The sequence below is a fragment of the Micropterus dolomieu genome, linkage group LG02, assembly GCF_021292245.1.
Source record: "Micropterus dolomieu isolate WLL.071019.BEF.003 ecotype Adirondacks linkage group LG02, ASM2129224v1, whole genome shotgun sequence".
NCBI classification, from domain to species: Eukaryota; Metazoa; Chordata; class Actinopteri; order Centrarchiformes; family Centrarchidae; genus Micropterus; species Micropterus dolomieu.
In genome coordinates this window covers 992,022-1,015,247 of record NC_060151.1, presented here as the reverse complement: position 1 = coordinate 1,015,247, position 23,226 = coordinate 992,022, and the positions used below count along the sequence as shown (strand labels likewise).

The following is a 23,226-nucleotide window of genomic DNA, read 5'->3' as shown; positions in this document are numbered from 1 at the left end:
AAGCTCTGACTTTAAGCTTGGAAGTCTAAACCCAGTCACATTCGCTACTGTTTATCGCCCTCCAAAACCACAGCAGCTTTTTAACAGAACTCCCAGAATTTTTATTTACTCTTGTTTTAAAATATGACAAAGTGGTTCTTTGTGGTGATATTATCATCCATGTGGATGACTCCACCAATAGTTGTGCCTCTGAGTTTTTAAATCTCACAAATTCTTTTAACTTCAGACAAAATGTAAATGGTCAAACACATAATTGTGGTCACACTTTGGACCTCAAAGCCCTCACTTGTCTGAGTATTCAACAATATCAACAGTCTGGTTGATAATTTCACTGCGATCTGCTTTTCCTTTTATTAAATATTACAGCACCCCTTAAAGTTAAGTCTAAGGCCAGAGAAAAAAAGCAGCCTTGGCTCAATGACAGTACTTGCAGCTTAAAAAGGGAATATAGGAAAGCAGAACATGGGTAAAAGAATTCTGGTTTCTGTTGTTTGCTTTGCCATCGTCTTGAGCCTTATTGACCCGCATCCACCGAGGTTAAGTTTCTGTTTTGTGTTTCACAAGGTAAGGAGGGCTATTGAAACACTTTAATACCGTTAATATTAATGTCTGTGTTATAAACTTATGCAGCACACCTGTTCCCAGTGTGATTATGTAACTGATAGGACCCATTCTGTAAGTTTAATGTTGTAAGGATGTCCCTGCAGTTAATTTTGTGGTTTGGGCGAGCTAGCTTTATTGAGCATTGCTAAACAGGATAGAAGTTTTTTGTGGCTGTTTAAATTATAACTAGCTTTGGAATATGGCAGCTGAAGTGTATTTTATTTTTGTTATAGATTCATGAGTCAGCAAGTGTCTTGTCTGTGTTTCAAAAGCCAATAAACAGGGAGAGTTTGCTCTGCCTCTACCACCACTGGGTGTCCCATTCCCTGTCTGTCCTTCCTGCACTGGTACACTTCACCTAACACAACGCAGAGGCCGCTTTGAGGCTCACCGCTGGGAAGACAGGGTTATAATTGAATGGTTAAGGATGCCAGAACAAACTATTTTTCAGAACTTATCTCTGTCCACCACCACAACCCAAGGTTTTTATTTCAGACTGTTGATCTGCTGGTAAGTCCAGCCCCAACTAGCGCCCCAGCTGAAAGTAATGCTGACTGTGGAGTGTATTTATCGTATTTTATTGAAAAGGTGGAGTCAATTCGGGCTTCTGTCACATCCAGTGCCACTTACTCAGATTTTCCTTACCCACCGCATGACAATTTGAACCAGCTTTTTAACCAGCTTTATCCCATTGCTTTTACTGAACTTGTAGATACGGTATCACATATGAGAGTTTCTTCTAGCCCTCTTGATGTGATACAGAAATAGTTTTTACTAAGAGTCATGGAAAACCCTGCTTGCTTTCTGTTTTTAATAGTTCTTTATCCAGTGGCTGTGTCCTGCTGCGTGTGTGAACCCACTGTTAAAAAAACCTGGACAGGACATCTCCTTCCCTGAAAATTATAGCCCAATTTCCAAGTTACCTTTTATTGCTAAAATTTTGGAAAAAAAATTTGTCCTAGCAGCTTCTCTATACATTGGAAACAAATAACATATTTGAAAAGTTTTAGTTGGGCTTCAGGAAGTACCATAGCACTGACACTGTATTGCTTAAAGTTACCAATGATCTTTTGATGGCATGTGCTCAGTGCTTGTACTCCTGGGGAGACAGTTTTTTATCTGTCGGATAGGAGGTTCTGTGTATCTTTGAATAATTTTACGTGTCCTTACTCTGCTGTGAAGTACGGTGTGCCACAGGGGTCGGTCTTGGGACCAATTTTATTTTCATTATAATGCTTTCTTTGTTCAGAGACCTGGCTGAAATCGAGAAGGAACAGAGCCTTTGCAAACTGCAGTTAGAGCCCCAAGGCTCTGGCACAATCTACCCGAGGAAATTAGATTGGCTGAATCAGTGAACTCTTTTAAATCCCTTGCCCCCTTTCAACTCTAGTGCAGGAGTATCTGTGATTCTGGGGGTCTCTCAATGTTTGGCTGCATGGGTGCTGCTCGGCAGGGTGTCTTCATCCAGTGAGCATCTCTCACTGGATGGGGAGGGACCTGCCAGGGGAGTGCAGTGAGTGTTGTGGCTCCCGACGAGAGCCGAAGGGGCCACACACCACACATCCACAATCCACTCCAAGCTGTGTTTGTAGTTTGGTGGTGCATTTCCTCCAGCGCATACATCAAAAGACAGGGCGGAGGTGGATCTGTTTGCCAACACCCACTGCCCGCTGTGGTTCTCAATTCAGCCACAGGACAGCCCACCCTTTGGGATGGACGCGTTACACACGCGCCATTGCCAGAAGGGCTGCTGTTTGTGTTCCCCCCCACCCCATCTCATCCCTCCAGTTAGGTGAGGTCGTTCATCATTCTGATAGAAGTGACGCAACCTACAGTGACAGAGCCCTGGCCTGTACCTATGGTCTGGGGGCCTCTGTCTCAAGGTTGAGGGTTCATATGCACAATGCTGGTGTTGGACCACCCTCTCTAGGTTTTTCTCCTCAAATTGTGGAGAGGCAGACTCAGGCTGGTCTAACCGCTGAGGTCGCACAGACCATCCAAATGGCGGGCAGTCTCCACCACGTCTTGCTGTGAAGCTAAGTGGTTGGGCTTTCAGCGTTGATGCACTGAGAGGGAGACGGATCTGCCTATCTTTTCGGTGGGATCCGTTTTCTCTTTCCTGGAAGGTCTGATGGAGAAGGGGCTGTCGCGCTGCAGCTATCTCTCCTGTCACAGGAGGTTTGGTGACAGGATAGTCTTCACCCACTCCCTCGTGATGCGCTTTCTGCAGGGTGTGAGAAGACAGCGACCGTTGTCGTGTCTCTCAGCGCCTCAGTAGGACTTGCTGCTTGTGTTGGTGGCTCTAATAGCTGCACCTTATGAGCCCCTGGAGCAGTCCTGCTATCTCTTGAACAGCCCTGCGCCTTGCTCTCACCTCTGCTAAGAAAGTGAGTGAGCTATGTACCCCAGCTGCATGCTGGATCTTGGTGTCCACAGTGCAGCCTGATTGAGACAACACACCTCCTTTGTTCTTAAGAACATAAGGAGCATGTTCAGGTCCAGGACAATAAATCTGGATGCTTTCTACCCCCCCTACCCCACTTAGGGTGCAGGGAGGTGAGAGTGCATCTGTTGTGCCCATGTGTGCTAGGCTCCTATGTAAAGCCCCCATTCGATGCACTGGTCAGCTGTTCGTCTGTTTCAGTGATAGTGCATTGGTAAAACCCTGTCCAAGAAGAGCCTGGCCAGCTGGCTTTGTGAGTGAATCTCCCAAGCCCGTACACGGGCGGGAACAGACCCACCCTTAGCGGTGTGTGCACATTCCACTCAGAAGAGTGGAAGTGTCTATGACCCTTTTCAGCAGGGTGTGTGTCTAAGAGATCGGCACAATGGCATCTTGGCCCTTACTGTGCCCGTTTGTGCGTTTCTATCTCTTGGATATGTCGGGCTCCTTCTTGGGATCCAGCTCGCAAGTGCGAGGATCTGAAAAGTGAGGATCTAGTGACTACTGGGTGTAGAGGGGGAACATAGACTGGCAGTGCCTGACGTTCCAGAGAGAAGTCAGGGCAGTCCAGGTGTTAATGGTCAGGCCAAGCCCCTATTGGTCCAGCGACCTTCTCAGGGGTGTCCCACCATTCTGTCACTAGGTGAAGTGGTGGTCGGGGCTTTGGCCGGCCTGTGTTATCCATTGTGACATCACCACCACCCCAGTGGTTTTAAAACGATCTTGTTCACTTTCCAGATCTAACTTTACAATCATAAACAATACATGGGGACGTTTACAGCTGGAAAAGTGTTGCTGCCGAGTGCACAAGATTACACAACACCAGACAATTTCATACTTTCTAAAAAATTTTATTAAATTAAAAATACAGTTCGTGCGTGAGGGTGCCCCAGAGTTCCTTAAAGAAATCATGGAGTTTTGTGAGTGGTTGAGTTAGGGGAAACTGTATACACTTTGTGAAACGCTATTTACTTCAAAATCGTTATCACTGGTCCCTTCTTGTAAATTTGGCAAATGTAATGGATGATGTTATTCCTTTCTTTGTATACAAATATAGTGTCAGTTTGTCAGGTGTGTAAGCTGCTCTGTCACTAGACAGCAGATCAGCTGCTCAGTTGAGGGCTCGCACAGCGCTGCACACACTGTTGTTTCTTACAGTGTACCTGTTTGGTCAATGAAGGGACTTGATTTCATTGGAACTTTCTGTTATTGCAGCAGAAAAGTTAATTAAAAAATTCATTTTTGAAAGCAGTATTAATTTTATTGTCTTGACTGTTAATTAGCACATGCCTTAAACAACCTCAAGTTAAGTGTATTTAAAGGTTGTTAGCTAAATGAGAGGCATTGTGTAATTTTTCAATACATAATCCGAATAGTCTATTATTATTTTCAATAATTGATAGAATGATCGACTATTAAAATAGTAATTAGTTGCAGCCCTAGTCATGAGTGCTAACTGGTCAAAGTTATGGAGTTATCTGGTTTTTACTTTTTGCCTTTAATACAGCAACTCCTCTCTTGCACTTTTTTGGTGGTGCACAATGTGCTGGATATGTGAATGTACTAAAACCTTGTCAGACAAGTGTGCAAATACAAGGAATTTAACTGTACTTACTTCACTCTCTTTTAAATGCATTTTTAAATAACATTTGTGGAAAGGACAGAAAGATCATCAGCAAAGTCAGGATCTTCAAGCTAGCTAGAGAGGGTGTTGTGTTTGAGTAGGACTCAATAACGACACAGTGTAGCTTCGTTCGTGTTGCGTTTACTCAACTGCCGCAAACCTTACACAACCTTGCACAACCAGCAGGTAGCGAGCGTGAGCAGGTGCCCCGTGAAGTTCACCACAGAGGTCGACCTGAATATGTTCCCAGGGTGACGACGGCCAAATGTCGGGGTGAGAGGGGCTGTGGCTGGCTGACCAGTTTTCCCACTCAGGAGGCAGAAAGTGCAGTTATGTACCAGCTCCTCAACATCTGTGTGGGGCCACCACACTGTGTCACGGCAGCACTGCTTCACCTTGACCACCCCCAGGTGCCCCTCATGCGCCATGTGTAGTACTCTGGACCTGAGACACTCCGGAATGATTGCACGGTGGCCACAGGCCAGGCACCCTGCCCCCCAGCAGGAGAGCTCATTGCGGAAACGGTAATAGGGGAGCAGCCTGTCATCCACTTTGGCAGGCCAGCCGTCCTGGACGTAGGTACGGAGAGTTGTGAGGACCTCATCAGCTGCTGAGGCCTGCTGCAGCTCTGCCAGAGTGACTACTGAACTGAGGGGCCCGTGCAGGATGTGGACCCAGTCTTCGTCGCTCTCTGTGTCTGGTGTCACTCTACCCGTCTCCTTCGTCACCGACACAGCTCTAGACAGGAGGTCGGCCACCGTGTTGGCCCGCCCAGGCATAAACTCCAGACTGAAATTGTACTGGTTCAGCCTGTCAGCCCACCTCAGCAGTCTCATGGGCCTGTGCCCCGAGCCTTGAGTCGCCAGCAGTGCCGTCAGCGCTTGGTGTTCTGTGCGGATGGTGAAGGGCCTCCCGTAGAGGTAAACATGCCAGCGTTCACACGCCCACAGGCAGGCCAGGGCCTCCCTCTCCCCCACTGAATACTTCTGCTCTGCTGGAGTAAGTGCCTGTGAAGCGAAAACCACCGGGCGTTCCACCCCCTCTTGAGTCTGAGAGAGCACAGCGCCTAACGCCACGGGTCTGGCAGGGACAGAATGGCGTCAGTGTACATAATCGGGGCGATGCCCTTCTTCGAGAGCCGGAAGCCCAGGAACTCAACTTCCTCAACCCCGAACATGCATTTCTCAGAGTTCAGTGTGACCCCATGCTGTTCGAAACGCTGGAAGACCTGCTGCAGGCGATCATCATGCAGCGCGGTGGAGGGCGCATGCACCACCACATCATCCAGGTAGATGGAGACACCCTGGATACCAGCCAGTATGAGTGACATAGTCTTCTGAAAACAACTTGGGGCTGATGAAAGTCCAAACGCCATGCGTTTAAATCTGAAAACCCCCACGTGCGTGACAAACGCTGTAAGGTCCATGCTAGCTGGTGCCTGCAGGTAGCAGGCACCTGCAGGTAGCCGTTACGTAAGTCCATCTTACTGAAAACAGTGGAGCCATGGAAATGGCTAGTGAGCTCCTCAGCCGTAGGTAGGGGGTACTTATCAGGAACGATGGCTTTGTTTACATCTGTGAGGTCAACACAAAGTCGCAGTCCACCCCCCCTCCTCTTGGCTATCACCAGGTTAGACACCCATGGCGAGGCGTCGACGGGCTCTATGACGTCCGCCCCCACCAGGCGGTGCAGCTCGGCCTCCACCGCATCACGGAGAGCCAGGGGAATGCGCCGTAGGGGTTGGATCACAGGGCGGGCTGACAGATCAACAGTAGGCTGGTGTACAAATCCAGGCATGCGGCCCACCCCGTTGAACAGTTGTGGGTAGCGGTCAGGCCAGGATGCGGCGACCTGCAGGACATGCAGGCCCCTCGCTTCACTCACAGTAAAGCCCAGGGCAAGTCAAGGCCCATAATGTTAGCTCCCTTCCGGGTGATGCAGAACTTAGTGTCAGGCACACATTGTCGATCATAGCTGACAGGGAGGTGGGCCACACCCAGAGTAGAGATGGGGAAATGGCCGTAGCCTAACAGGGGCCAGAGGCACATGACTGAAGAAGCGGTCATATGTGCATTTGTTCAGGATTGAAACTTTAGCCCCTGTGTCCACAAGGAGTGGAATGAGAGCTGTGCCCACACGGCATGTGCAGAGTTTGAACGAAGGCTGTACAGTGTTTATGGGAACAGCAGCAGTATCGGGGCAAGCAGGAGAGGAGCGACAGCAGCGTGCAAAATGGTTCAACTTGTTACAGTTACGACAACGTTTCCCATGGGCAGGACATGACTGATCTCTAGTTGCATGTTTAGGGGAGCCACAGTTGCTACAGCTCTTGTGCCCACTCTCCCTGGGCCACCTGTCCACCCTCTGTACATCCAGACTGTCACTCACACTGTCAGCCGCCTCGGCAGTCTCTGTGTGCTGAACTGACGGTGGTGATGATGTCACAGGCTCGTGCACAGCGCGGCCGAACTTGCGCGCCTCGATCAGGGCCGTTTCCAACTGCTTTCCAATTACTAAAGCGTCCGCTAGCGTCGTGGAGTCTGGCTCTAGTAAAAGTTTCTCCCTCACCTGGTGACATGACGTTTTCTCTATTAACTGGTCGACTATAAGTCCATCCTCCAAAGCCCCAAAATCACAAAGTCTAGCCCGCTCACGTAATGCTGATACAAAATGGGCAACGGTCTCACCCGGCATTTGGGTCCGCTGACGGAACTCAAAGCGGTGCATCCGCCGGCTTCTTCCGGAGCTGAAGTGAGCCTTCAAGGCTGCCGTGGCTGTGACGTACTTGTCATCCGATAAGGTGAGCGTGGCAAAGATTCGCTGTCCCTCCTGCCCGAGGCAATGGTAGGAAAGGTGGCGGTGGTGGTAAGACGAGTTCAGACATCCTCATTTGCCAAATGATGTGTTTGTGTATGACTCAATAACGACACCGTGTAGCTTCGTTCGTGTTGCGTTTACTCAACTGCCGCAAACCTTACATTTAACCTCTTGACTGCTGTAAGTCTTAAAGGCACAGTAACCTGTCACTCGCAGTGCATATCATAACAAAGTCGAACAGGACACAATACTGAACGTTTTCAGACATAACAGAGGGTCCACTGGATGCATCATGATATGTTTATGATATTTGTCTACGTGTAGCCCCTTATCACCACAGCAAATTCCTCGTATGTGTAAAACACTGCTTGGCAATAAAGCGCCTTCTGATTCTGATTCTGATATGTCAGTAGTTTTTCTTCGCACAATTCTATTGATCCAATCCAGAGAATGGGGGTAAGAATGGAGACTTGGCGTACTCCAGATTGTACAGGGAACCACTCAGAGATGATATTGCTAAGTATGAGACTGCATTCAAAGTGGTCATAAAACTTTCCAATTAAGCAGGATCTTCCACAGGTTTGTGGTGAATGCTGTCAAATGTCTTTCTGAGGTTGATGACATTAACAAACAATGGAACATTCCACTCAATGCATTGCTCTGTAATGTTACAAAGAGCAAGGATTTGATCTTTTGACCTGTGCAACCTCTGCCCTTCCAAAATCCAGCCTGTTTTTCACAGAGTTTGCTGTTTGCTGGCACTGTTAATTCTGTCCAGGGAAACTCTACAGAACACTTTGAGGCGGTGGAAATAAGCATGATCCCACGCCACCTCCAGAGGTATTCTTTTTCCTGGGGATCTTGACAATTAGGCCCTTGGACAAATAACTGGGAATATTTTCTTCAAATTCCATATATTCCTGAAAAGGGTAGACAGGGCCCTTGTAGATGAGAGATGTTAAGATGTCAGGCATTAGCATCTCAACATGGATGGAGTTGATACCTGCTACTTTGCCAGTATTCATGGCTTTGGATGGATTCCATCTTCCTCTACAGGCGGAGCACCGACATCAATGTTCAGGATATCAGCTGCAGGTGAGGGGTTGGCTGGTTCATTAGGCTCTGGCTGATTAAGCACATTTCAGAACTACTCAACCTAGTGTGCTGCTTCCTGGTGTTCTGTTGTTATTTTCTTGCCAGATTTATCCAGTGCAGGAGTTGAGGGCTTGGTGTTGCTTCCACTCAGGAGCTTGGTGATCTTGTAAAGGGTACTTTAGATTTCTCCTTATTGAAGAATTTTCTGCCTCTTTCACAAGTCCATCCACAAGAGTTTGTACCTGCTGACACTCTTTTTTTACCCAATTATTTTTGTCCCTGTAGGCTTTTTTTTTTTTATGTCGCTGGCCTCAAGAGGGGTTCCGCCTTTGCCACCAGCCTGCAGAGTGCTACCGCTATCGCCATTTGGCCTACAGAAGGTTTCCACCTTTGATGCCGGCCTTTATCTTGTTGTCCCCTCCGGATGTGCTCAGCCCTTCTGGTCATCCTTTGGACCTCCTGTTCAGCACTCAGGCCATCCGCCTGAGGACTTCTGTTTCACCCCTGTCTAGCCTCTGCCAGAGAGCACAAGCTCCTCTCTTCAGCACAACAAGCAGACACTTATTTCCTGTTTTATTTTGAAAATATCCTTCCTTGTGTGTATTGTGTGACTTTGCTTCCTGTCATTGTGTGCCATTGGGTTATCCTCACCTCTCTTTTTTATATTTGAGTCAGTGTAGTCATTTGCTGCATCTGTAGTCATCAACACTACCAATATTCAAAATCTACAGAGTTGATGTCTCGCCTCAAAACTTCTCAGAAATGGATTTAGTGATGAAATAGTGTACAAAAATTGTACACTACTGGGCTACTGTTCTGCTCAAGGTTTCTGTCTTGTCGCCAAGTGCATGCTCATGGTGGGAATAGTAGAGGAATAGTCTCTGTAAATACTGTTACAAAAAGTACGGCTTAGACCTGCTCTATATGAAAAGTGCAATGAGATAACTCTTGTTATGAATTGGTGCTATATAAATAAAATTGAATAGAATTGAATTTTACTTCCTCTGTCAGTGCAATAAATTGACTGGATGTAATCTTACTAATATGGCAGGTATAATTTGCTTTTCTAGTGTCATCTCTGCTTCTCTTCTCTTAGCTTTTTAATATTTTGTATATATAATATTTTGAAGTATGGCCACCAAAACTCAGTTAATTGTAAAGTATCAGGATTATGTTGCAATTGCCATACTCCAAATGTGAGAAATGGTCCACACAAACCACACTCCACTCAAACCTGTACACCAAATACAGTTTTAAATTATATATATATGGGTATATATATATATATAAGGCACATGCACTACAAAAGGTAAACTCAATTTTAAAACTTTTGGAGATATAAAAAAATATTTTAGATACTTTGCAAATGAGAAATGGGGTGATGCATGATGTAAAGAAGACCTGGAATGGAGAACAGAGATGTGTGGTCTTACCATGGCACCAACGCTGTATGTGGCTGCTGGAGTGAGTGTGTGGTTGTAGGGGTCGGCAGCATATACTCGTCCGTAACTGTGGAAACACATGAAATAACAGAGGATATTTAAATTAAATTGGTACCTCCTTGATTAACTTCAGAATCAGCTTTATAGGCAGGAAATTGACTCTGATTTTTCAATGCTCTCAGTGCACTTACACATAAATAGACATACAGCTCAAACAGGAACAATTAAGCTGAACAACTGAAACATAAAAAATTAATTATTATGTACATACAACATAATAGAATAACTATATACAGTAAGAGTCAAATGTTTGGACACACCTTCCCATTCAATGTTTGTCTTTATTTCTGTTATTTTCTGAATTGTAGATTAATACAGAATACATCAAAACTATGAAAGAACACCTACAGTATGGAATTATGCAATAAACAAAGTGTAAAACCAGAATATGTTCTACATTTTAGATTTTTCAAAGTAGCCACCTTTTGCTTTGATGACAGCTTTGCACGCTCTCGACGTTCTCTCAATCAGCTTCAATAGATAGTCACCTGGACGGGTTTTCAATTACCAGGTGTGACCAGAGTTAATTTGTGGAATGTCTTGACTTCTTAATGTGTTTGAATCCATCAGTTGTCTAGTGCAGAGGTAGGGTTGGTACACAATTCTATACAGTGAATAGCCCTGTTCGACTACTGTTCTAATCCTTATTGTGGCAATAACTATGTAAAGAGAAACCACATACCATCGTAAGGATGGACTGTGGTGAGACATGAAGGTCAGTCAGAACCTTGAATGTATCCTCAAGTGCAGTTGCGAAAACCATCAAAAGGAAAGGAAGCTGCAGAGGATAAATTCTTTGGAGTTACCAGCTTTAGAAACCGCAAATTAACAACACCTCAGGTTAGAGCTCACATACTGTAAATGCTTCAGAGATATCAAGTAGCAGACATATCTCAATATAAACTGTTCACAAACTGACAAAATTCCAGCATGGCTACCACAGCATTCTGCAGCAACATGCCATCCCATCTGGTTTGCACTAGGACCATAATTTTTTTCCTATATGGGTTCTTTCATAGGTTTGATGTCTTCATTATTAATGATACAATGTAGAAAATAATAATGATAAAGAAAAACTTTTGAATGCGAATTTGTGTCCAAACTTTTGACTGGCAGTGTGTTTGTGTGTATATATATCTATTCAAACTAGAAAAATGGGGGTATTCTAAAACTGTGTATACAAAAATCAACAATAATCAAAAACATATAATGTCTACAAGTCATAATGTTTCTGTAAATTGAAATTGTAAACAAAAAGTGCTGGAATAAATATTGAATAATTTATGTAAACGGTTACTTTATAAACATGAAGTAGGTGGGCACGCAAAGGGGGATGTGACATTGTATGCATGTACACATATCAATATATATGGTATATTTGCTTAGATTTATATTTGAAATGGTGACATGTTTAATAAATTCTGATTTGTAAGTATAGTTGATATTTAGTGTTTTCGGGGTTTTGCAAGAGGATTGTTTTCTGAGACTATAGTAACTCTTCATTAACTGTTCTTCTGTATCTGTTGATTTGATGTAGTGACTACCAGAGAGGAGAAGTTGGAACAGGTTTCCAGGGTGTGGTGGGTTTGCAGGGATGTTTCCTAACCATTTCCTGACTCCATGTATAAGTCCTGAATGGAGGGCAGGTTGGCACAGTGATGCTGCAGTCCTTACTGTCCATTGTAGTCTGTTCCTGTCGTGTTCGGTGGCAGATTCAAACCAGAAAGTGATTGATGTACAGAGAACAGACCAGAAAACTGCATCATAGAAGTGGATCAACAGCAACATGAAGTTTTCTAAAGCAGACACAGTGCTGTTAAGGATGGTGATGAGAGGCAGTGTTGGGGGGGTCCTTCTGAAGTCCACAATCATGAACATGATTTTCAGCAGCCTTTCCTGTTACTTTCTGTCTTTCAGGATGTAGTTAGGGTGTAAAGATAACTAGGCTACATTTGAACTTACACACAGCTGGTGCAACAGGCTGCAGGCCTGGTTGTAAAGGATTATGTCCCCACTTCTGCAGGCCTCCTCCTTGGCCTCCTTGCTGTGCTGTATGTGCCGAAAGTTTTCATTGGCACACACAAAAGCTGATATAAGATACAACAGTGTCAGTTCAAGTCTGTAGCTGCAGCATCAAAAATCAGATCAGATGCAGATCAGAAAATTCAAAGCAGGCCTTTAATTCCAGCTTTGAGCTTTTAGTCCATCTCCTCACAGTCTTGCCCACAGGCTTAGCAGATTTTAATTTCTGCCTTTAAGTCGGGAGAAGATGAAGCATACAGTGATCAGAGCGCCTCGAATCTGCACGGGGGGACAGAGCTATAGTTGTTCTTCAATATTGTGAAGCTAAAGATATGACACAGTGAGAGTTTGTCTAATCTCAAGAGAGACTTGTGGAATGTTGAAATGGTCACAGCTAAACAAACATTTCATTCATTAGACAATCTGCCAATTTAATAAATAAATCGCAACAATCCCACAGCTCTGGAGGACCTTGAAGACGAGTATTTGGAAGATCCTTGAAGTTGACAACTACATTGACCAGTGTTTTCACAGAGTGGTCATGGGGAAGGCCAAGAGAAACCACACTTAAGACTCACCTGGAGAGATCTCCTCACAAGGCGGTGACGTCGCAGACATCCTGGACTCAAAAGACAAGAAATTGTCCAGCTTTGTTGCCCAAATGGTGGAAGTTCTCCACAAAGTGTTTCAGGCTTTGTGGGAATCCCTGAAGTTCAGCCAGAAACAGGTGGTTGAGCTCACTGCAGAAATCAAGGTCCTCAGAGGTTCCGTTGAATCCCTCATGGGAAGAATGACACTACTCCATTTACTGGAGTAAATCCATAGTTTTACCTGTAATGTGTGATTTCCAGAGTATATCTACCACACTGCTGCAGTCAGTTAACATTAAATATCTGGCTGTCCCAACTACACGCCTGTACTAAAATCAATAGAGGATGACCTTGTGCGATGGACGCCTCATTGGAAGAATTGCCACCATAAAAATGATGCCAAAGTGTATTTAACACACACTGAATGTACTTTATCTAATTTTTGGACCAGTTAGTTTTTATGCTAATATTGCTTTAATGTATGCTTTAATGTATTATGGCTTATTTATGTATATATGTGATTTTAAAGCTGCTAAGTTCAATGATTTGCTCTAAACTGCATTTCATTGTATTTTATATACAATGACAATAAAGTCTCTATCTATCTATCTATCTATCTATCTATCAAACATCTCTAAATCTTAATGGAAATATAAACCCAACGAATCAGTTTAAAAACCTTACCAAAAGGAAAAGATTGTGGTGGTAGAACTACCAATTTGTCAAAGCACACTGGACCACTCATGGATGGATATAGAAAAAACATTCTATAAGGAAATTAAAATTTCAGATATGCCATTCATCAGCTCCAGTATCAAACATCATACCTGCTTTAAAAGCATTAACATAAGCACTTCCCTGGCAGCCTGGTGGGAATTTCTCAAAATATCTAGGTCTTCACCTATCCCACGCACATTTACTCCAATATGGAACAATTCCTCCACAATAAGAAAACGTTAAGTTCCCCATTGTGGTACAATGAAGGGATTAGACATCTAGAGCATGTCATTCAGGGCAGTGTCTTTATTCTATTCCAGGGTCAAGCTGCACAATATGGAATTAGCAATAGTAACTTTCTTGAAAATGAACAGTTAAAATCCATAATTTGGGCGAGATTTAAGTATAACAAAATGGACTGAGGTTTACCTCTGATGATAACAAACTCTTTTAAACTCTCGCCCCCAAAGCTATTATCAAAGATAAACATGTTACTATTGAAAACAGATGGTTCAATCTGTCCATTAGTTCAGACCAAAACTTCTGGACGCATCCATCCATCCATCCATCATCAACCGCTTATCCTGCGTACAGGGTCGCAGGGGGCTGGAGCCAATCCCAGCTGACATTGGGTGCAAGGTGGGGTACACCCTGGACAGGTCGCCAGTCCATCGCAGGGCCACACATAGACGAACAACCACTCACGCTCACACCTAAGGACAATCTAGGGTAACCAATCAACCTAGCCTGCATGTTTTTGGATGGTGGGAGGAAGCCAGAGCACCTGGAGAGAACCCACGCAGACATGGGGAGAACATGCAAACTCCACACAGAAAGGCCAGAACCGGGGTTTTGAACCCACGACCTTCTCGCTGTGAGGCAATAGTGCTAACCACCGCACCACCGTGCCGCCCACTTCTGGATGCAAATATGTTTAAATACTTTTAGAATTACTAAAAATCACAATCTACAACTCATACAGTATAAAACTCTCCACAGAACACACTATACAGGACAAAGGATGTTCAGAATGGGTCTTATGCAGTCAAACACTTGCCTGAACTGCTCAAGTAACATCTCTGATAGTTACATGCATGTGGCTATGTGCTATGTGCTATGTGCACATGTCCAAATGTTCTAACAGAAGATATGTGAAGACCTGGTGGGCTTCGGTTCGGGCTGTGCTGAGCTGCCCTGGGGATTTGTGGAGGCGTGTGGGTGGGCACTGGCAATGCTGGTAGTTCTCTGGAATGGAGAGACCTGGTGTCCTCTTGCCTAGGGACGGGACTGAATGCAGGGGCCAATGGGGTGGACCATTCCAGCCTAGCCTCCCTATTACTTTTTCCACATCTTCCCTCTGGTTATGTCTCACTACATACACCCTTAGGACCCTGGGGGGTGTGCAGGCTGTGGTGTGTTTGGTGGGTGGGGAAGCTTTATTGTGGCCTTGCCCTCCTTCCTCCCACACTAGCCACCCCTCAATTTTAATCACACATTAGACATAGAGGGCTTGTGGTGTGGGAAGGGCACATTGGGAAGCTCCACTGCCAGCCAGCTGTGGGGTGCCTGTATCGCAACTAGCCCCCAATTTTAACTGCACCTTAGTTACCACACAAATTACCTCCACTCCATCCTACAACACTTCACAAACCATGACATGCATCCAACACAATAGAATATATTTACACAGGTGAGGTGGGTTGAAGGTGAGAGGGGTCTCATTGACCCCTTTCCTGCCACAAGAGCTCTGAGGCGTTGGGGGCGCCATGGGGTCGATGTCCGCCTTGCCTGGCCTGGGTCGGGTCAGGGGCCTCTGGCTTCTGCTCATGTCTGAGGCAGGTGGCGTGTCCTTGGGCCTGGGATCCGTTGTCTCCTCTTCCCGTGGGGGCCCTCTTTGGCAGGTGTGGTCTCCCATCTCTGCCACCTGCCGGCTCTCTCATCACAGGGCTTCTAGTGTTTTGGCTGTCTGGGGGGGCTGCTGAGGGGGGCCCATCATCATCTGGCTGCACTTGGGACTGTTTCTCCTTCTCATTCTCCCTCAGTTGTTTTCTTATGTCTGCTGTCTATTGCTGTTGTCCGGCTGCTTGTCACCTGTTGACCCCCCCTCCCCCTTGTTTTTCTTTCTTTCTTTCCTCCAAGCCCCCCTCCCTGTTCTCCTGCAGGTGTCTTCGCTTTCTGTAATTAATGTTTTCATCTGTTGTTTCCTGTTGTCCCCATCTCCCATCCCCGTTCTCTTGCAGGTGCTTTACTTTCTCTGTGGTGTCTATTTGTGTGATGTGTGTGATCCCATCCCCATTTCTGTCCCCGTCTTGCCCAGTGACAAATGAATATATAATGAAATAATAATAATAAAGACGACATCCCTGTGACGTCAAAGGGATGACCTATTACATGTACAAAAAAGGTATGTAACTCAATAAAGGAGAGGGAAAAAGCCAAAAAGCATAATACAACCTCTTTAACTTCGCCGCCACGCCACACCATGCCACGCCATGCCACTGCAAACTTACAAGTTTTACAACATGGCTTCATCAATGTGTTAAGGGTTTTCTGGGACAGTTTTGGAGTTGATATGTCCAACTTGCTAGGAGTAATACATTACAGCATAAAATGTGTCATTTCCTGTTGCCAGGATGTTGCGCTCTGACTGAATATTGGCATGTGGATGTGTTCAGGCTGGGACTTTTATAGTACATTCCAAATCTGGGACAGATGTAAGCATGTAGACTGAAGTTACAACAACTTCCTGTTTTATGACAAATCATCGATTTTGGAAGCCACACCAAAGCCACGCCGTTCCACGAAAACTCACCGTTTGTACAACTTTTAATCATCAATGGCTTTAGACCGCACAGCACAAATTGTTCGGACTAAATCACTAGGAGGAGTTCGTTAAAGCAAGTGTGTAAATCATCCAAAAATTACCATTAAATTCAAAATGACTTTCTGTTGGGTTTAGAGCATCGCTCCAAGAGGCTTTTTGGTAGGTCTGGATATGATACATGTGCCATAGAAATTTCATACATGTAGGTGAAACGTGCCACGGGGGCTGCTTCGTTAAAGGTCACTTCCTGTTGCCAGTAAGTGGCGCTTTGATTGTGGGTGAATGTCGGCATGTACATGTGTTCAGGGCACGACTCTTAATAAACTTATAAAATTTGTTAGAGATCTGAACATGTACAATCAAGTTACAACAACTTCTTGTGTCATGGCGAAGCGTGGAAATTTGCCGCCACACCACCCCCACGCCATTAACGGCAAACTGACAAGTTTTACAACATGGCTTAATCAATGTGTTCAGGGCTTTCTGGAACAGTTCAGGAGCAGTACATTACAGCATAAAACGTGTCACTTCCTATTGCCAGCAGATGGCGCTATGACTTTGAGTGAATATTGGTATATGGGTGTGTTCAGGGCGGGACTGTTACATATAAAATTTGGTGCAGATGTGACTGAAGTTTGTACAACTTTTAATGGGTTTAGACTGCACAGTGACAATTTGAAGTTGATCGGACTAAATCTCTAGGAGGAATTCGTTAAAGTACAAAGTGTGTAAATTGCCAAAAATAACCATTATATCAAAAATGGCTGACTTCCTGTTGGGTGTCGGGCATCGCTACAAGAGGCTTTTTTGTACGTCTGGATATGACACATGTGCCACAGAAATTCCATACATGTAGTTGAAACTTTGTCAGGGGGCTGCTCTGTACGGGGCGCTAGCGAGCCATTTTGCCATACCCATGCGCGAAACCCATGAAATACGGATTTTTTCGCCGCGTCTGAATTATGTGCAAAGTTTGGTGAGTTTTCGAGTATGATTAGGCCCCCAAACTTGAGGTTACTTTGCAGAAAAAAACCCGACAGTTTTCAATAGGGATCTCGCACGGTTTGTTCTCGGGTCCTAAAAAGGCCTGAAATAGTTCACTTTATGCATAATGATTCTAGAATCTATTAGTTTTACTTTCTGAATAAAATTACTGAACTTTTCCATGGTATTCTAATTTTATGAAATGCACATGTAATCTTGTTAGCCTGATAGTAGTACAAGAAGATAGGCCAAGGAATTATTAAAATAAATTGGAAATAATCCCCTCAGAAACAATATTATCCAAAGCAAACTTCAGGGCAGTCTGGCCAGTAGTTTTGTGGACCAGAGGGTTGAGAAGACCAAAGTTTTATATGTCATTTTGAGTCCACCTTGATTAAATAGTTTAGCATACAGTCAAAGGAAATTAGCTAAGAAATAGACACAGAGCGATACAGATAAATAAAACCCTCAAAGCACAATGAAAAAAGTAAATAAAAAATCAAAGCACAGAGAATCAATGAGTTTTCTATTTTTAGGCAGAAATAGACAGCAGCAGTGTTTCCAGTATTCCAAGTGAGCAGCCATACTGTGGCCAACTAGTCCACCCCCTCCTTCCCTCTGTGTCCTAGCCAGTCATGATAAGGGCCAATCAGGGGCCAGGGCCTGTGCCCATAATTGAGTTGATTTGCATAGCAGCCCAGTGGCTGAAGCGATTAGAAGTTAATCCCGATTAGCTTTGGACATTGCTATTCACCATGCAGCACCCCCAACACCCACACTCAGCCCAGCACTACATTTGACCTATCTTATCTCACAGCACAGAGCCCTAACCCATCATCAGTCTGTGTGTGTGTGTGCGTGTGTGTGGGTGTGACAGTGTGTATGTGAGAGAGTTTGTGTTAAGCTGTAACTACAACACAAATTCAAATGCAATTTAAGTCAAAAACATTAAGACCCAGAGGTGAAAAGATAAATATGGAAATACCATTTTCAGTAGATCTAAAAATGGTTAGGAGCTTGATCAAATGCACAAGGTTGTTGGATAAAGTATCTTTCCATAAATGCACAGTTATGCAACTATACTATTGTCTTGCAACCTTAAAAACTCCTGCAGTTTGATGACCTAAAACTAAATTTTTCTTGGTCATTTTGCAGAATACTTTTTTCTTTATCTTTAAGAATTGTCCTTGTAGGCAGAAGAAAGCATTTTCTTTCTGAGAAAAAGATGAGAAAATCTCTCATGTCTGTACGTTACGTACAAAGCTGGAGTCACACTACCAGGGTTCTCATTTATAAAACTGTGCATTGAACAGACTCCTAATGGTTGCATACGTTCAAAACACAGGAAGTGCGTAAAAATAATCAGATTTATAAAACAGTGTGCACGCACATCCTACGCCGATTTCCCCTTCACAATAAATCACAATCAACTTGAAGTGTGGCTTATGTGAGCGAGCTCCTTGTCAGACTCTTTAAACGCCTACAGTTGCCTATAAATGGTCAGTGAAACGCCTTTCATTAATTTTAATACATACTGACTGCATGAAGAAAAGGACGGCCAATTCTGACAGAAAAGCTGCAAAAAGAAATTTAACCCTTATAATCGATCTGGAGGAAGGGGCATCGCTCCTGAGCAGTGATGGAGGTGAAGGGGGTCACATACATGCAGGACGCACTGGATGACCCAGGCACATCATTTGGATTCCCACGTTTGAAAAGAAAGTAAACCATATGCATTTCGCATTTATTTAGGCTACGCAAACAGTCATTTAAAAAGGCTGCCGATGAGTTAAAAGAAGTATGACTTGTTTTATGTGACATAAGTGGTACACTGAATAATAAATAGTGTTATATTAATATTTGTTAATATTTTTCCATACCGTATTTTTACAAGCAGCGCATCACATCCACACACTGGCGCACAGCGTTTGGCTCAAATACCATAAGGCAACGAACATCTGATAATATATTAAACTAATCACTGAGTCTATCAATTTAAATGTAATTTGTCCTCCTGTTCACCTTATTTATGAGAATAAAGTGCACTGCATTCTTTTGCAAAATCAGATATCTGCGTTTGTGTTAATTATCCCAAATCATTTCTTTCTGTATGCGCTGCAAGTGATCTTAAATAATGTTTTTTAATTTCGCACTTGGGTGTTTGTTTACTCAGAAAGGCTTTCATCTGTATGGCAAATGAACTGATATTATTTAATAATATTAACTTTTATTGGTCTATAATACTCTGTAATATTTTGATTTATTTGACACAATACTATCCATTTCAAACATTTCATCCTTCTGCCATGTGAGTCGCCGTTTTTGTCCACTTTATGTGAGTACGCATGCCTCAGAGTTTGTGTCGGGGACCGCACATTCTCCCGTCAAGTTTGTTTTTTTTAGATCCCAACCTTTTGCGTGGGAAGTGGTGTACGTTTACAGCCCTGTACGCACTGTTTATAAAGGAGGCCCCAGATCTGTTAGACTGTACTTAGCTGCAGTGGTGTTTTGAGCTAAATGCTAACATCAGCATGATAACGTGCTCACCATGGCAATGCTAAAATGTAGATGTTATACAGGTATATTGTTTACACTGTTCACCACATACCATGCTAACATTTGCTACTTAGCACAAAACACAAAGTACAGCTGCAGCTGATGGGAAATTTGTCCAAGAACCAAACAAATGGGCAAACTGAAGTTTTAACTTGATGATGGCGCTAGGTGACAAATTAAGGCATCACCAAAGTTATAAGAACTCTGGGGAAGATGAGTGTCTCAAATGTCTAGTAGATGCTGAGACATTTTACTCTGAACCACAAATGTCAGCCGCAAGAGGACAGGTTAGAACATCTCCAAAATCATTAGGATTCTTTCTCTCAGCATCATGAATGTATGTAAAGAATTTAATGGCAATCCATCCAATAGTGGACATAGTGAGATATTTCCGTTGGACTAAAGTGGTGCATAGACTGTTATTGTCATCCCTAGAGCCTACCATGGATAAAAATGTGCTTGAAGACCACAATCATCAAGTCATTTTGTTTGGTTAACTGTGAGTTTGTAGGTGACTAATGAGTCCAGTTTTGGCATGAAAAGGTTCTCCCATAATGATGGTATGTGAAACCAGAACTCATGGACTGTAAAGGTCCTTTGACACCTGAAAGTCCGCACCAAGGTCCGAACCGAAGTTCATGTTTTCATACATTTTGATACATTGGCTTAGTTTTGGTTTGGTTTCACATTGCAATTATCCAAGCGCACTAAATAACTTTAGATGACATATTTGCATCCTGTCATCATCATCTATGTGGGCTGTGTGTCCCTATACATGACACTGATTGGTTTGTAAATGGACATGCTTCTGACGTCAGCATGTTGTAAGTTTTGCTGGTAGCTTTGACAAGATTGAATGAATGAGGAATGAACAGATGCATATCGTTGCCACTATATTGTTATTATTATGACATTACTACCTGCAGCACCAACTACACTCAAGGCTAGTTCAAATTCGCCAAATGGACATCCTCGTTGTGCAAACATTATTATTCTCTTCGCCGCCAGCAGAAAAGGAAGAGATGACAGCAATCCTTATGCACCTCCATTTGGTTAGAGACCAAAGAGGTGAGTGGCAACTTGCTTTCATAGTGGCCGCCTATTTCAAAAGATGAGCTGTTACAGGCTATTTGTCATTGTATCCTCAATTTAATGCATTTTTCTGTACATTTGTTTGTTTCCGGTTTACACAGGAACCACCAAACTTCCTGTAAATGGTCTGAAAGTCTGCACCATCCAAAAAATGCTTTCACACTAGATACAAACTGAACCATGGTTCAGTTTTAACTGGACCGAGACTACCTCTTTTTGTCGGACCAAATTTCGTCTGTTGGGTCTGGACTGTGGTCTGGGGGAGGGGGGTTCACAACTGTTATTTTGGTTCAGATTAAACTGAAAAGTCCGGGCCAAACAAGTTAGGTGTGAAAGCCTCCTAAGAAAGTGCCAGTACTTCTTGCCTTTTTGACTTTTTTATTATGACTACTGGAGATCAGCCAGCATGCAAAGTCTGTTGGAAGAAAATAAGTATGTTGCTTTACCATTGTAAGGTCACAACTTTAAAGGGTTTAAATCCTTTAACCTGCCTTTCCAGCTAATCATTAGGCAATTTCTAATTGATCCATAGCTGATGATTTGTGTCATGGACACCAGAGCATGTTCACATGATAGTGAGCCATTAGTGCCAAATACCTGAGGGCCCTGAGTCTCTAGTCTGTATTTTATCCAAATTGGGGTGATGTGTGTATGTGTTGGTAAAAGTGTGTGTGCATTTGATTAGGACTTGACAGCCCACTATTTTCAGGAGAGCTAATATTTGGGTCGCAGAGCTTGTGTACATGTTGTGTATTTTTTATAATTCCTGAATTCAGGAAAAATGTATCCACATGCCAACAATTAAGTGCTCACTCGTGTGCATGTAAATACTCTTGATTTGCTTACAGGAGCATATCTGTATTTGCATTGTATGTATGCCACATGTGTCAGGCTGGGTCTCAGTCCCAGTCCCAAATTAGCTGTTTCACATCTTGACCCTTGTGGTATGAACATGACCCACATGGGGCCAGTGCCAAGTGCTGCTGCACTTGAAGGGTACACAGGTACCCCAGCAAGTCCTAAAGGCCACACCAGACCTTCTCGAAACATCCAAACAGTCCTCTTGTAAGCCTTTGCTTAGTGTTTATTTAAAGCTCCATAAATAGATTGTTTGGCAACTTGGGGGCAGCAGAACATGCTGAAAACATTTAACACCAATACAGTCAATACAGCCAATACAATACTTTGTGAATCATCATTTTATTAGAATGTGAATCATATATACGTGAAACACACAGTACAATCATGCCAGTCAAATGCCATCAAAGCTTCCCTAGTTGCTGCTTACCCCTAATGTAACCTAGATTTGTGTTCATGAGTGAGTGACATAAAGGCTTTTATGAAGAGGAGGACCACTGGTTTTGTCTATTTTTCTTTTGCCCATGTATCAGTTTTCTTCTAATCTCTCCCTTAATGGCTCTTCCTTAATTTTCCTTTGGCCAGTGTCATCATTCATAAGCATGATAGCTTCTTTTCAAGTGAAACTACTGTGTACCTACTTTGTCTGCTAAAATATCAGCTGCTCTATTGTCTAGAGCCAAAGCCATCTCTATAAAAAATTACATTACACTGCATATTGGATGGATGGTACAGTATTTCTGTCATTCAAGATAATTAATGAAAACCAAGCTCTCAAAAAGTTAAGTTGGAGAGAGTGAGGCAGAAGATAAACATCACCATGCAATTATTAACTGAAAATATAGCCACAAGCAGCAATGATCGGGATCCAAGTAAGTTGCCATTTGACATTTTCAGAGAAAAAGACCAGATGCCGGTGATAGAGATTAAATAACTGATGAAAAAATTTGGACTCGAAGTCAAACCTTTTTAAAGATAATTGCAGAAACGCAAACTTGATTTTTACAGTATCACCTTGGGGTCAGAAAGGGTAGTGAGGCAAATGTTTGTCACATATCAGCGGATGTGCTAAAAAATATTTCAGCTCTTTAGGACTTATGGGTGATTTTCTTACATTTTTTGAAGTTTGAAATGAGAAAAGTCTTGAAATTGTAAATTGTAAAATTGGAAGAATATCCCAGGACTGCTCAGCCAAGCTCTGTCCGAGCATCTGAACAAAAATTTGATTACAACAGCTTAAGCAAATTTTAATTTACGAGCATTTATGTAAAATTTTACATAGACACAAAAATAGAAGACCCTGCCAAAGTTTTAGGTTGATTGGCCAAACCGCCTAGGATGAGTTTTCTAAAATAGGTTTCAGAGAAAAGAGATAAAAAGTTGCATAATTTGACATTTTTAGAGCAGAAGACCAGTGGAGCAAAGATGCAGATGAATCCAGAGATTAAAATGATGAAAGAAGTTTAACTTTTCTAGAGATAATCACAAAAACGTAAAGT

The 23,226-nt window shown here is 43.4% G+C and overlaps 1 protein-coding gene across 1 annotated transcript in view; it reads right to left on the bottom strand.

The window, feature by feature from the left end:
• The window catches only part of LOC123957452 (RNA binding protein fox-1 homolog 1-like), a 63,477-nt gene that overhangs the window by 5,539 nt on the left and 34,712 nt on the right, over positions 1 to 23,226 (bottom strand). The window contains exon 4 of the mRNA XM_046030268.1: positions 10,016 to 10,091. Within this exon, the coding sequence (XP_045886224.1) occupies positions 10,016 to 10,091 (76 nt within the window). The remainder of the gene's footprint in view (positions 1 to 10,015; positions 10,092 to 23,226) is intronic.